The following is a 14,971-nucleotide window of genomic DNA, read 5'->3' on the forward strand; positions in this document are numbered from 1 at the left end:
AAAAAGACTCTTGTGTTTTTAGAGCAGTTTTAGGCTCACAGTAAAACTGAGGAGAAGGCAGAGATTTCCCATATACTCCCTACCCCAACAGATGTTTAGCCTCCCATTATTAATTTTTTTACACATGGCTGTCCAGTTGTTCCAACATCATTTGTTGAAATGACGATCTTTGCTCCATTGTATTGCCTTTGCTCCTCTGGTCAAAGATCAGTTAAGTACATTTATGTGGATCTATTTCCGAGCTCTCTCTTCTGTTCCAATGATCTATTAGTTCATACTTTAGCCAATACCATACTGTCCTGATCACTGTAGCTTTACAGTTAAGTCTTGAAGTTGGGCAGTATCAGTCTTCCCACTCATTCTTCTCCTTTAATATTGTGTTGGTTATTCTGGGTCTTTCACCTCTCCACACAAACATTAGACTCAGTTTTTTGATATCCATAAAATAAATTGCTGGGATTTTGATTGGGATTGCATTGAATCTATTGATCAAGTTGGAAAGAACTGACATCTTGGCAATATTCAGTATTCCTATCAATGAACATAGACTATCTTTCCATTTATAAAGTTCTTTGATTTCATTCATCAGTTTTGTAGTTTTCCTCATATAGATCTCACACATATTTTGTTAGACTTATACCTATGTATTTCATTCTTTGGATGCTAATACAAATGGTATTGTGTATTTAATTTCAATTCCATTTTTTTGCTGCTTGTATGTAAGAAAACAATTAACTTTGGCATATTAACCATCTTGCAACCATCTTGCAACCTTGTTAGTTCCAGGAGGGTTTTTGGGTCAATTCTTTCAAATTTTCCACATAAACAATCATGTCATTTGTGAACAAAGACAGTTTTATTTCTTCCTTCTCAATCTGTATAGCTTTTATTTCCTTTTCTTGTCTTACTGTATTAGCTAAAATTTCCAGTATAATTTTGAAAAGGAATGGTGAGACGGGACATCCTTTCCTTGTATCTGATCTTAGTGGAAAGGCTTTGAGTTTCTCACCATTAAGTATGACATTAGCTGTAGGATTTTTATAGATTGTCTTTATCAAGTTGAGGAAGTCTCCTTTATTCCTAGTTTACTGAAAGTTTTTTTTAATCATGAATGGGTGCTGGATTTTGTCAAAAGCTTTGTCTGCACCTATTGATATGATCATGTGATTTTTCTTCTTTCATCTGTCAATTTGATGGATTACATTAACTGATTTTTTTTAACATTGAACCAGCCTTTCATAGTGTCTGAGTGTGTGTGTGTCTGTGTGTGTCTGTGTGTGTCTGTGTGTGCATATGCATTTTCTTTATATGCCATCCATCAACGGACAATTTGGTTGTATCCATGTCTTAGCTATTGTGAATAATGCTGCAATGAACATGGGGATGCAGATAATTTTTCAAGTTAGTGTTTTTGATACCCAGAATTGGAATGTCTGGATCACATGGTATTTCTATTTTTATTTTTTGAGGACCCTCCATACTGTCTTCCAGAGTGGCTCCACCAATTTACAGTCCCACCAACAGTGCACAAAGGTTCCCTTTTCTCTACATCCTTGCCAACTCTTGTTATTTCTTGTCTTTTTGATAACAGACATTCTAAGAGGTATGAGGTGATATCTCACTGTTTTTAAATGTATTTCACTGATGATTAGTGATGCTGAACATCTTTTCATGTACCTGTTGGCCATCGTTATGTCTTCTTTGGAAAAAATGACTATTCAGATCCTCTGCCCATTTTTTAATCAGATCATTTGGGTTTTTTTGCTGTTGAGTTGTACGAGTTCTTTATATATTTTGGATATTAACTCCTTATCAAATATATGACCTACAAATATTTCCTCCCATTTCATATGTTGTCTTTTCATTTCTCTGATGGCTTCCTTTGCTGTACAAAAAGATTACTGATTTTAGATCTTTCTTCTTTTCTAATATATACATTCGATGTTATAAATTTCTGTCTAAGCTTTCACTGCATCCCACAAATCTTGAAAAGCTGTATTTCCATTTTCATTTAGTTCAAAATATTTTAAAATTTCTCTTGTGATTTCTTCTTTGACCTATGTGTTATTTGGAAGTATACTGTTTTATCTCTATGTATTTTGGGATTTCCCAGCTAATTTTCTGTTATTGATTTCTAGTCATTTCCTTTGTGGTCTGAGAGGAGACACTGTTTGACTTCTCTTCTTTTAAATTTGTTAAGGCGTGTTTTATGGCCCAGGCTGGGTCTATCTTGGTGAAAGTCAAAATACACTCTTCAGTGAGAAAGTTTTCTAAAACAAAATCTATTTCTCTCCAAAGTTAAATGATGTAAGTGTAAAATATATTTTTTCTATTTAAATAGTGTTAGCAAAGTACTGTATTTTTGCTTATTAGTAAATCTAACATGACCAACACAAGGGGTGTTTTCAGACATGTCAACATAAAAAATAATTCAGCTGAAAGAACTCTACTACAGTAAGAGAAACAATTCTATCCAAAGAGCCTATTTTAAGAACTACCAAATGACTGTATGTATCAACAGTCACTTAAATACTCTCACAGTGCACTAACTCTGTATCTAATTAATGTTGCTGAGGAAGTTGATTTCCTCCACTAAATGAAAGGAATATAAACAAGAAGGCAAATAAAATTCAAATACATCTCCATAATAAACAACCAATTGTATTACTCTGTAACTTATCTCAGATGCTTAGAAAATAATAAACACCAGAGGAGCACACAAAACTTCTAATCACCGAAGTGTTAACATGCTTTAAAATAAAAATGCTGGGGAAAGGAACCCGCAAGTCCCAATTAAAAGGCTCACTTCCAAACTCCCCTGACAAAAAAGCAAAAACATAAAGGAGAATCCAGCGCAGCAATCCAACAAACTTCATCCCTTGTGTCAAATGCAGCCCAAGGACCGTTTCTGTGAATAAAGGTGTATCGGAACACAGGCGCATTTGTTTTCATATTGTCTATGGCTGCTTTGGGGCTACAACAGCAGGACTGAGTAGTTAGGAGAGACAGCACAAGGCCCTCAAACCTAAAATTACACATAGAATCTGGTCCATTAAAAAATAGCCTGCCCACCCCCTGTAGTGTAGAGATAAAGCACTACAGGCCCCACCTGGTACACTTATCACCAACCTCTCCCATACTTTACAAGGCACCTGTAAAGCACACCTACACGCCTTGGCTCCCATTCCTCCCAGCTGCTGAGAATGCATGCTGGACACCCTTGAAACCAAACAAGAAGATTCATCCATAAAGGATAAGTTCAAACAAGACCACTCCAGGCTGACCCAACCCGATCTCCCTCTGTGCTCCCATAACACCACGCATATCCATAGCAAGCAGACGACCTCACCAAACGGAAGTTAATCTCACTGAGGCCAGCTGAATGAGTAATGAATGGGTACTTGCCACAAAAAAGAACTCTCCAATAAAAAACAAACAAACAAAAAAAAGAACTCTCCAACACCGGTAAAATTTAAAAGTTTCAAATTAAATTTGATGAAAATAATTCTAGGTCACTTTTTAATACAGACAAACCACTTTCCACTTATTATCTATACCTATCAAAATGTGGATAAAAGCTTCTAACGATGAGTCATTCACAGATGTCAGATAAAGAAAAATACCTGCAAACTTTAAAAGATTACTAAAGACAACTGCCTCAGATGGTTTTAAAAGTTTACATTTTGCACTCACCTTGCAATCCTTCCAAGAGTTTGGGATAACGAACATGTTCCTCTGTTCCATGCCCAAGTCTCTGGTTGTCACCTTTCCCCCATGAATAAACCTGGCCGTCTTTTGTCAAGGCAACAGAAAACTGACTTCCACATCGGACTTTGACAACATCCAAGTCTTGAAGCTTCTCAATCAGCTTTGGTGTTTTGCAGCCGTCACTACCACCTCTGCCCAATTTCCCATAGTCACCATCTCCCCAAGACCACACCTGACCTAAAAAATACAAGTTATTTGCGTAAAAATAACTGTACATCTAAAGAAAACTTCTAAATGTCTGCAAATAATCAATATAGCCAATAACACACAAAAATCTAGACCACTAATGTATATAGCTGACACTACACAGGTGGTTACTGACCAAATGAAATCTAGTTTCTATTCAGGTTGATAGAGAAGCAATTAAGAAATGGAAAGCTGAGTTTTCTTCTTGTTTTAACTGAATGAATAATAAAATCCTAACCCTTGCTAGTTTGGGCTCAATGATACTGCTTCCACTAATTACTAAACACAGAGCGAAAGCTCCACTGCTTCCATAAAACACAGCAACTGGGCCCATGGCCCACTGCACACCACTCTTGTTGTGTTGACCACAAGCCAAACGTACGATTGTATTTATTCCCAGTAACAGTTGTTAGCGTAATTTAATTAAATATTACATAAGGGGATAAAATTAAGTTGCTCCCTGTGGGAGAGCAAGGCTGAGAGGCTCCCAGCTAATCCTGACAGACCCCACGATTCGAAGGACAAACCCCCACAATACTGAAAGACAAATACAGTTTAAAAAATCAACATCAAGGGCTTCCCTGGTGGCACAATGCAGGGGACACGGGGTTTGATCCCTGGTCCGGGAAGATCCCACATGCCACGGAGCAACTAAGCCCGTGTACCACAACTACTGAGCCTGCGCTCTAGAGCCCGCGAGACATAACTACTGAGCCCGCGTGCCTAGAGCCTGTGCTCCGCAACAAGAGAAGCCACCACAATGAGAAGCCCCCATGGCGCAACTAGAGAGAGCCTGCGCGCAGCAACAAAGACCCAACGCGGCCAAAAATAAATATAAATAAAATAAATTTATAAAAAAAGAAATCAACATCGGGAATTCCTAGCAGTCCAGTGGTTAGGACTCCACCCTCTCACTGCTGAGGGCCCGGGTTCAATCCCTGGTGGGGGAACTAAAATTCCACAAGCCGTGCAGTGCTGGGTGGGGGGGGAGGGGGAGGAATCAACATCAAACTTGATAAATGTATCCTCAAAAAGTGTCAAATGAGTACAATCACAGTAATGAACACAAATATAAAACTGAAATTAAAAACAAGTATCATACTGTGAATACACAAAGACTAAGCAGGATTTACCACAGGGAATCAAGGGTGGCTGAACATTAGGAAATATAATCACAATAATCAGAAACGACTTAAAACGTCAATTATTCCATTTATTTTCATTTCTCTGTTAAAAAGTAAAATGCCCAACCAGGAAGGATGGTAGCTCTCTGGCCCTGGGTAACAGAAGTTACAAGTCCCATAACTTCTCTACCTCTCCTGACGACACTGAGGTGCACACTTAAAGACTCCAGGGACTTCCCTGGCGGTCCAGTGGTTAGGACTCTGCGCTTCAACTGCAGGAGACCCAGGTTCAACCCCTAGTCAGGGAACTATGATCCCACAAGGCGTGTGGCACAGCCCAAAAAAAAAGAAAGAAAAGGAAGACTCCAAAGCTCATTCCCTCCAGGAGAGCGGCCCTCCTCATCCTGAGAGCCTGTCCAGGACAGCAGCGCCCCACATACCATTCTCCGTCACAGCCAGCGTTTGAGCATCACCACTCCCACATGCCACGTCAATGACCTTCAGCCCTTTGAGCCCAGCTACCAGCATCGGAATGGCCTCGTCTTCACTGGAGCCTTCAAAAAGATAGGACCACTGTTACTGCAAGTCCCTCAGAAGAGGCAGCCTCATGCTGCATGCTCCAGCTGACTCAGAGCAGACATACCGTGGCCCAGTCGCCCATAGTTCCCCCGGCCCCAGGTGTACAGCTCGCCCTCGGCAGTGATGGCCGCGCTGTATGTGCTCCCACACGCAATGTGCACCACATGCTTCCCGGCCTGCTTTCCTGAGAAGGCAGAGATCACCTTAGGCTCCTCAAGAGGCCTGTGGAGAGAAGAGGAACAAACGTGAATGGCCTTCTGAGACCTTCCTATTAGTGACACTACTGGGAATAAACTATCAGAGCGTCAAAAGACACTTTCACCTTTCAGGTGCCTTATGAAATAATTAAGAAATACAGAATTCAAACACATACCACCTCCATGATTCTTTGTTAAGTGGGCACCTAATGCCAAGCATGGCATCCAGCAGACTATCACAACAGTGTCTGTTAAAGACAAAGGTGATCAAGTCCATGGCAGCTGTGGTCACAGTGGTCTGAACGGTGGCCTATCCACAGACAGCACTCAGCAACAGGGAAAGATGAAGCTCACTGACAGAGCCAGAAACAGAATACTACCAAGTGGCAGAGGGCAGGTCAGTGGCCACCAGGAGCTGGAAGTGGGGAGCAGGGGTTGGCTGCAAAAGGGTCCAAAGAAAGGGGGAGGGGGATAGGAGTGGGTAATGGAACTGCTCCGTGCCTCATTTATGGTGGCTCCCAGCTGCAGGCATTTGTGAAGCTCAACAGACTGTGTAAGGGAAGCTGATGAATTTGTAAATCTCCTTACACATGGTTGAAATTTATACGTATTTGTTAAACAAATGAGAAGAAATGATGCAGCAAGGTTTACTAATCGCACTGCAATCTATATTTTACAAATGAAAAGTCAGAAACAGCAAGGATGAACTGGGCAGAAGAGTCTCCTTAGTTGATTCTTCACCTTCAAAATTAGCAAAATGCCCGATGCTTATAATCTAAAATATGTCTGATGTGATTGGTAACACCCACTCTAGCCTCTCCAAAGACATAGTTTGCTCACTTTGTGACCCACTTTTCTGCAAAATAAACAAACACAGAGGCAGGGGCACACACGGGAAGGGGGACAATGACTCTACTCTGGTACCACTTCCCCCTTCTTCCATTCAGCTCAAGTCTCAACACCCCCACCACACACACCAAAGTTCCTCTGCAACTCCTGCCCTTCGTACTGGTCTCCTTTCCTTCCCTCAACTCCTCGAGTAATGGACAAGTTAGTCAACCCAGCACTTAACTTCAACTGAGTATTATTTTATTACAACATATTTTATGCATACTAATTATATATGACATAAAAAAAGTAAAAAGACTAATGCCTCCATCCTGTAGCTCAACCCTTTCAAATCCTGTGTGCTCCATGCTAATCCTGCCCCCCTGCTAACCTGAGAGTAACAATTCTAAGTTCTGTACTTATCACTCCTTTTTTTCACTATCATTTTACCACATTTGTCTGAGTCCCCTACAACACTGTCCAGTCTGGAATATCAAGTCTGCTGAATGCTAACACCCAGTATGCATGACTCTTTCTTCACGGTTTGGGATCCTTCCTGGTGGATGTCCACCTCCACCCCAGTAAGAACGGGGCAGTCTCCTCTCGACTGCTGCTGCCCACTCCCTACTCACGGCTCTGACCACTTTGAAATGGGGCTGCATCTTCAATTTCAGCCTAAGGCTCCACTCACAACGGCAACATACAAAAGGGCTCCTCTGATTCTGAGGCAGCCATCAGAACTCTTTCTTTTCACAAGCCTGCATTGAGAACAACCATTCTGTTTTATTTCTTGGTCTCTTACGATAATCGAAAGCTTCCGCAAAATAAGGTATTAGGAAACTCTTGATTTTATTAGCTGGGAAAACGACAGTATGGCTCAAGGAAATGAGGACCTCATCTGACAGAGATGTGTGGAGACTGTAAATGAAGGAAGAGCGTGGGATTTGGTTTAGGAAACCCCACAGTGAGGGTGCGGCGTGGGCAGCTAACAACAGGAGTAGCAAAAGCTGGGGGAGAGGAACACGAAGGCCAGCTGCCATCACTCCCTGTGCTGGGGGCACGGCTGCCCAGGGCCACCAGAGCGCCGATCCCCCTCGGCAGCCCTCTCCGTCCTAGCCCTACATGTCTGAGCAGCTGCAAAACACCTCACCACACTTTTCTTTTCCACCCTATTTTGGTTACAGCAGCACAAGAGTGTGTCAGTTACAGGAATAGGCTGTACATACACTGTGTCCCCGTGGCCTAGACGTCCACCATCCCCACAGCCCCAGGAATACACCTCTCCGGTGGCTGCCAAGGCCAGGTAGTGGTGACCGTCCGAATGGGCAGCAATTTTTACAATGTTTCTGGAGGCAAGACCCTGGACCAGCTGTGGAGCCTAAAAAGGTAAAAATAGGAAGAAAATTGGTAAGCAGTCCAAGGATAAAGAAAACAGCATGACTCGCCTCAACCCTGTACCTTATGTTGACAAACTCCTCTCGAACTGAAAGAACATGAGCCTCTGGTGGTTGCCAGGCCACCTGTCCAGTCACCCTGCCCAGCACCAACAGAAGAGCACCAGGCGGGCGGCCTCCACGTGCTCAGAGGTGAAGAGCTCCTTCCTTTAACAGGAACGTGCCCAATCTGCCACCAACCCCACGACTGCCTCATTTGTTACTACTTTCCTGGCCCCCAAAGTGAAATGACGTTACAGTTTACAAATGGGAATAACAGCTGGCAATAAATGGCGCTGTAAGGAGTTCCTGAGCTTAAAAACTGAGAAATTCTGCCCCCAAAATCTTGACAATAATGATCACAATTAAAATTTTTAAACACAACTAATAATATACAATGAGCAGGTGCTTATAAATCTTCAGAAGTCAACCGACAGAAAGAAAGACAAGATCCACAGCACCCACAGCAAAGGGGCCCCTCCACCAACCCGCCCCAGCACCTACCAGCGTGTCACTGTTGTAGGCCTGCGTGTACACACGGCCATTCCTCGACAAGATCAAGAAGCGCTTCTCTGCACAGGCGATCTGTGTGACCCCCAGGTTGGCAAGGCCTTCACACTGAATTGGACCGATCACATTGGCATAGTATTTCCATCCTATTAACCCCCATCCTATGACCTCTTGCAATGATCCCTGTCAGACAACAACGTAAGGAAACATTTTCTTTATATCAGCAAGAAAATTCTTTCTTAGACAAAAGAAAGAATAATTCATGCAAGGAGTAACAATGAGATACAGTAAGATAAAAATAAAGGAAGTAAAGAAAGACGCTGATTCACAACATCAAAATAACTCAGCATACCCCACATGGCCTCAGTTAGCAGGTAAGATGAAGTAACTGAACAGGTTTCTTTTCCACAGCATTTCATTTTAACAGAGCCCATTAAAAAGTAGTGCAAGTAGACCTGAAACATATTTTAAATGCTCAAACCATATCAGGTTACCACTTCGCCGTTACAGGCAGGGACCCGAAGGCCTAAGCACAAGCCTAGGAGACAAGTGTCCCTGGCTGTTGGTGGGAGTGAGAGGAATGAAGCCACGTGAGAGCAATTCGGGGATAATCAGCTCACGTGTCCACCACATCGGGTACATCACCACTGCAGACGCGTGCACACACACAGAGGAACAAAGGTAGAGGGTAGCCATCGCAGCATTACCTGAGTAGCAAGCTTCTGGCAACACAAGTGTCCACCAATAGGAGACATTTTAAAAAATCATGATACGTCCACATGTGGAACACTAAGTTTCTTTTAAAAATAAAGAGAGAAGCTCTGCTTACTTATACAGAGAGCTCTTCAGTAGTCGGCTTAGTGAAAAAACAAGCTACAAAAGTGATATAATACAATACTGCTGAGAGAACTGAAAGGATGCATAAGGGACCAGAAGCATGAGAGGCAAAGCTGGGGAAAGAGGGCGAGGAGGCAGTGGGAGAGGAAGTGACAGGGTGTCTCTGCATTTAGTTTTCATTGTTGAACCATAGGAATGTATTACTTATCTGGAAAACATAAATACCTGCAAAATAAAATAAATACTCCTCGTATTAAACATTAAAAGTTAGAAGGAATTTCCTGGCGGTCCAGTGGATAGGACTCTGCGCTCTCGTTGCCGGGGACCAGCTTCAATCCCTGGTCAGGGAACTAAGATCCCACAAGCCACATGGCTCAGCCAAAGGAAAAAAGCATTAAAAATTAGAAAAATCTGCAGTTTGCTGTACAGCAGAAACTAACACAACATTGTAAATCAACTAGAGTCCAATAAAAATTAATTTAATAAATAAATAAAAGTACTTATGCTGCCAAAACAAAGAAAACCGTTAGAAGAATCTGGATTCAAAACCAGGATTCTTCTGCGTGACCTTGGCAAGGTTCGGTACCACTCCAAACGGCAGCCTTCTCATCGACACAATGGGGCAGCACAGTGATGGTCGGGTGCATCTGTGTGAGGTCCTCCGTGGGCCTGCACCAGCAGGCCCCCACACACCCAGCTTAGTGTCAGACACGTCGCTACCTTTCTCCTGAGGAAGACAGCGTGGCGTGTGGCTGTGGGAAGGCAGGAGAGCGCTCCAGGGACGTGCCCCTGAATCTGGAACCTGGGACACGGGGTGGGTCCTGAACCGCTGTGTGCCTCGGCCTGCTCATCGCCCACTGTGACCGCTAACGACGCCTTAAAGCGTATACATGTTTAAAAGCTGAAAGCCAAATCCACCCCAACAGCAGAGAAAGTGAGTCTCCACACAGGTACAGAATGAGAACCTAGGAACATACACACAGAGAATAAACACTGCTCTCGCACTGACCTTATGAGAGGTCGGAGAGCTACAGAGAGGTGGCATACAGGGGGCGGCCAGGCGGTCCAGGTGGGCCATGACAACAACCGCAGTCTGTCGTAAGTCTATGGCAAGCTCGCTGTCTCGCGGAAGAGTGAGGTACCTCAGGAAGCTCTCATTGGGGCTCAGAGGGCCAGACAGAAGCTAGAGAAGAAAAGTAAAGAAACATCTTCAGAAACGGTGGGAAAAATTAAAGTAACACAGTTAGCCTTTAACCACTCTTTATATTTTGGTATTCACAGTTAGACATTATCTGTGAACCTGCCCCTTTCTGGCTATCAAGTAAGAAGTGTTGCTGACGCATTGAGATCTATACACGCACCGCACACAGTGGTGCCCACACATCCGCACATCCGTCACCTGTGTGCCAACTCCACACAGGTAAATGACACAGCCCGACCGTCCTCAGGTTCACTACCCCAAGGACCCTCGAAAGAACTCAGAGCAATCTTCCTGGGAACAAAGCACTGTACCTCAACCTGGCTTTGAAAACTGAAAACAAAAACCACTTACTTTAATCTAAATGCTGCCCACTCATCAGAAAACCTAATTTTATTTGCACATTAAGTAATAATTCTAATTCTTCTGAAGCCAGAATAGCTTTATTATCACTAAAGACTGCAAAGTGAAAGAATAATTAGGCTGAAACTTCATAACGGAATAGCTAAGTCTTTCCAGAAAAGACCTGCAAGATCAAACTTGTACCTCTAAAAAGCCACAGCCCCAGGGGTGTGGAGCTGGGCGGGCCCTGCCCTGCCACCAGCCTCAGCTTCCTGGGACTAAACACAGGGATGACTTACGTGACATTCTCTGCGTGGTGCCCCACATTCAGGAAAGGCCAACAAAGTGAGTCGCTATTTCCAACGCTCTTTTTCTAATATTTTTCTGAAAGTGTGCATTTCAGACTTGGCTCCACGCTGCCAACGCAGCTGTTGCTGGCTAATGGAGGTGCCGTCCATAAACAGCACATGGAGGAGGACAGAGCGGGAAGAGAAGATTTGCCTGGGTCCTGGAAGGGTCAACACCAACCCACAGTAACTGCCCCCCACGCAGACAGAGTGAGGTATCGTGGCAGAACAGCTCCTCTGAACCAGACGCGCGCTCCCTCCCACGCCAGCCGAGCCTCGCTCCTGCACTGTGGCCCCATGTCATCACCGCAGGCACCGTAAGAACGCACTCTTTCTGAATATCATCAGGATTTTTACCCATCTTCATGCCGCTACTAACTCAATTAGCCCCATCACAGCCAAACCACAACACGACTGGCTGCCGGGAACACAAAAGCGCTAAACGCACAAAAGGCTCAGGGGCTCCAGCGTAGCAGAAAGAAAACTGCATGGCCAGCAAGGCAGCAGATGGATCTCTGTAAAAGCACAAGCTGATATTTGTTAAGAAACATGGTCCTAATACACACAATCCAAAATGAACACAAAGGGCCAGGGTCTACAAAACACAGCTGGCTCTGGTCACTCCTTAGTTGCTGCAAAGAATCCGAATGTGATCATGCGATAGTTCTGCTGTATCAACTGTGACCTACACAATGACCTGCCATAGCCAATCCCACACCTGACTCACTGTTTGCTTCGTTTTTTTTCTTTATTTTTGGTCATACCGCGCAGCTTGCAGGACCTTAATTCCCCGACCAGGGATTGAACCCGTGCCCCCTGCAGTGGAAGTACGGAGTCTTAACCACTGGACGACCAGGGAAGTCTCTGATTCACTGTTTTAATGGCCAAAACCACTCTCCCCCCAGAAGCAACTACCACCACAGATAATGTGCTCTGGTCTTGTTTATAAAAGGCTAACTCCTTTAGGATAAGTGAAATGAAGAGAGCTACTTAAGTGCAAAGTCTCGTGACGATACCTACATGAGTGTCACCTTCTGTATGGGGGGCATCTTTACTGCACATGATGCTCTGGAACCTTTGCAGCAAAGGAAGAAGGGGGGCGCTGGTACCCTGGGCAGACCGCTCATTGTCAGTTTCCTGTGTCCCACTGTCCCACAATTGAAGCAGCAACAGGATAGCAGATAACATTTGGCTGGAAGAGAAATTATCTTTATTCTCTAGTAAAAATTTTAACATTTTTTGCCATGGTCTGTAAAAAATTAAAGCAGACAGCTAAATAAAACTGAAGAAATACTTTAGATTTGAAAGGAAACTAAAACAAGGCCCTGAAAACAATTCTTGGCAGTAAAATCCCTAAATCAATGCCAAGATTTTAGCACAAGACATCTACCTTCTGTGGATGAGAAACATAAAACCAGTTAAGAAGCTCAAATAGCACTTTCTACAGGGAATTTCTAGGACCTTAAATTAATGGAATAAAAATAACTATTTGAAGAAAATTAAGAGAGAGAGGCAAAAGAAATAACAGTTCCTAAACTACTAGAAAGTTGAACACAAAAAAGGAAGTGAAGAAAACTTAAGTGTACCCAGGTCTGAAAATAGAGGGTCTGGGACATGGTTCTTTGATCACAGACCACCACACATTTCCTACAGTCACAAATAGTTCAATGAAATGCAACAGCTGCTCAGATACACAGGCATCTCCCTACAGCACTCCCAGCCTATAGCACCCCTCACCTCAGCGTGCCTCTCTGCACAGCCAGCTCTAACAGGATGGCCAGGGCCAGGTGCTGGTCCTGCAGGGGGATACTTCCTGGCCCTTTGGTACCAGGCGTTCCATGAACATCCCTGAAATGAGAGCAGAGGATGCAGGGACAAAGTAACAACAGACCTTAAAGACAGCATACTTAAAACAAGCATGTTGTTAATGTTAAATTAAGTACCTTCCCTTTCCCATGGAGAAATATATTTTTAATATTTAGAATCAGGTTTCTGAGACTTGCTTACTCAAATTTAATCAGAGATTCTAAAGCATACAATTAACCTGTAAAGATAAGTTTTTGTTAAAAGTATTAATTCAGATACTATACGATGATTACATTAGAAGACATATTCCAAGTTGCTGTAGCATAAAACTACTTGTATCATTATTCAAATGATGAGCCTGAGGGTACGCTGGAAACACTCCAGAAACCAACCTACTAAATTTCTTAGCTCTAAAGAGAAGAAGGTGAGACGAGACTGCAAAGCATGCTGGAACCGTTCACACAGTAAAATGTGAGAAGAAGAACTCACCCGGTCACGACGGACCTGAGGAAGCGGGTTGCTCTTTCTACCACCTCCAGCCACACAGAGGACACTGTGCTCTCATCAAAGAGCGAGGCCTCAGGCAGGGCTCTCAGGGCGTCCAGGGATTCCTGCAACAGCTCGCTGCAGAGGTCCGCGTCCTCCCCTGGGCACACACAAGGCAGATGACGCCACCCGTACCCGGGCAGCACACAGACAGAGTTCTCCCCACTCTCCCAGGCAGGTCTCCTACCCCCAGAGTGAGAGGATGCCACTGGCAGGTTTTCAATCTCTCACTTTCCTCTCAATGAGATACCGCAAGAACTCAGAGACTAACACTGAACAGTTGCTCCAACGTCAATTCTTTATTGTATGACTCTCATGTGAGCAATTCTAATTTCTGGTTCTCCTAGAAAATAAATCAGTACAGAGGCACTGCGGTGGTTCACCTGGGATGTATGTGCATACGCACCTTTTTTCTTAGAAGCACAGGCCTGCAAAGTCAAACAGACTGTGAAGCCTCTCATTTTACAAACAAGGAAAATGAGGCCTAGAGAGCACATGGGATCAACCCAGGGGCACGTGGTGGCAGAAGTGAGGAAAGAACCCACATCCCCTGATGTGGCAGGAAACAGAACACGCGGGGCACACGTACCTGACCGCCAGGCCCTGCGCAAGAACGCAAAGGCAAAGGAGAGAGCTGCTCGGGATCCAACTCTCGCAAGGCCTTCCACCCCTTTGCCTGTGGGCCGGGAACTGCGGACAACATACATGGGGGGGTGTGGGAATTGGTCAGTCAGAGGCATGTGCAAATTCTAAAATAAAATAAGTAATACGAAAGGATTTGTTCCAAAATGTGATCAATGGGTTTCTTTAGATAGCAGGATCACAAATGACTTTTAGTTTCACGCTTTAAAGACTTTTATCAAATGTCCTTTGTAAAGGAAAAGTTTTCTCTTTGAGGGGAAAAAAAAAGACAGTTAAAAAGAATTTTAAATGACTTGCTAAAACACTCATGAAATAATCTCAGGGAACTAATATTATTAGTTGGGGGAAGACAGATGATAAATGAAATAAACAGATAAACATAAAAGGGGGATTCAATTTACAAAGTAAAGAAAAGGCAGGTGAGGGGTAAGGAGCACACAGAAAACAAGGCAGCAAGTGCCGACACTCAGCCCCAGGCCTGGGCATCCGCTCTGGCCCTCCCCCTGCCTAGGGCTATGTGGCTGCTAGGTCTGCAGGCCCCGTCATGTGCTCTTCTCCTTCACCCACACTCCCACCTACCTCAGCAGGTAACCCCGCCTGAATTTACTGCTTTTCATTTTCACGTGTT

The 14,971-nt window shown here is 43.8% G+C and overlaps 1 protein-coding gene across 1 annotated transcript in view; it reads right to left on the reverse strand.

The window, feature by feature from the left end:
- HERC2 (HECT and RLD domain containing E3 ubiquitin protein ligase 2) overlaps positions 1-14,971 on the reverse strand; it is a 230,085-nt gene that overhangs the window by 172,417 nt on the left and 42,697 nt on the right. Inside the window, exons 6-15 of the mRNA XM_082658482.1 lie at positions 14,291-14,391; positions 13,645-13,801; positions 13,087-13,197; positions 12,370-12,541; positions 10,472-10,645; positions 8,620-8,808; positions 7,909-8,060; positions 5,722-5,879; positions 5,519-5,632; positions 3,694-3,945 (exon numbers count right to left, since the gene is read on the reverse strand). Coding sequence (XP_082514608.1) covers positions 3,694-3,945; positions 5,519-5,632; positions 5,722-5,879; positions 7,909-8,060; positions 8,620-8,808; positions 10,472-10,645; positions 12,370-12,541; positions 13,087-13,197; positions 13,645-13,801; positions 14,291-14,391 — 1,580 coding nt within the window. The remainder of the gene's footprint in view (positions 1-3,693; positions 3,946-5,518; positions 5,633-5,721; positions 5,880-7,908; positions 8,061-8,619; positions 8,809-10,471; positions 10,646-12,369; positions 12,542-13,086; positions 13,198-13,644; positions 13,802-14,290; positions 14,392-14,971) is intronic.

This window comes from Grampus griseus (assembly GCF_964374135.1).
Source record: "Grampus griseus genome assembly, chromosome: 7".
NCBI classification, from domain to species: domain Eukaryota; kingdom Metazoa; phylum Chordata; class Mammalia; order Artiodactyla; family Delphinidae; genus Grampus; species Grampus griseus.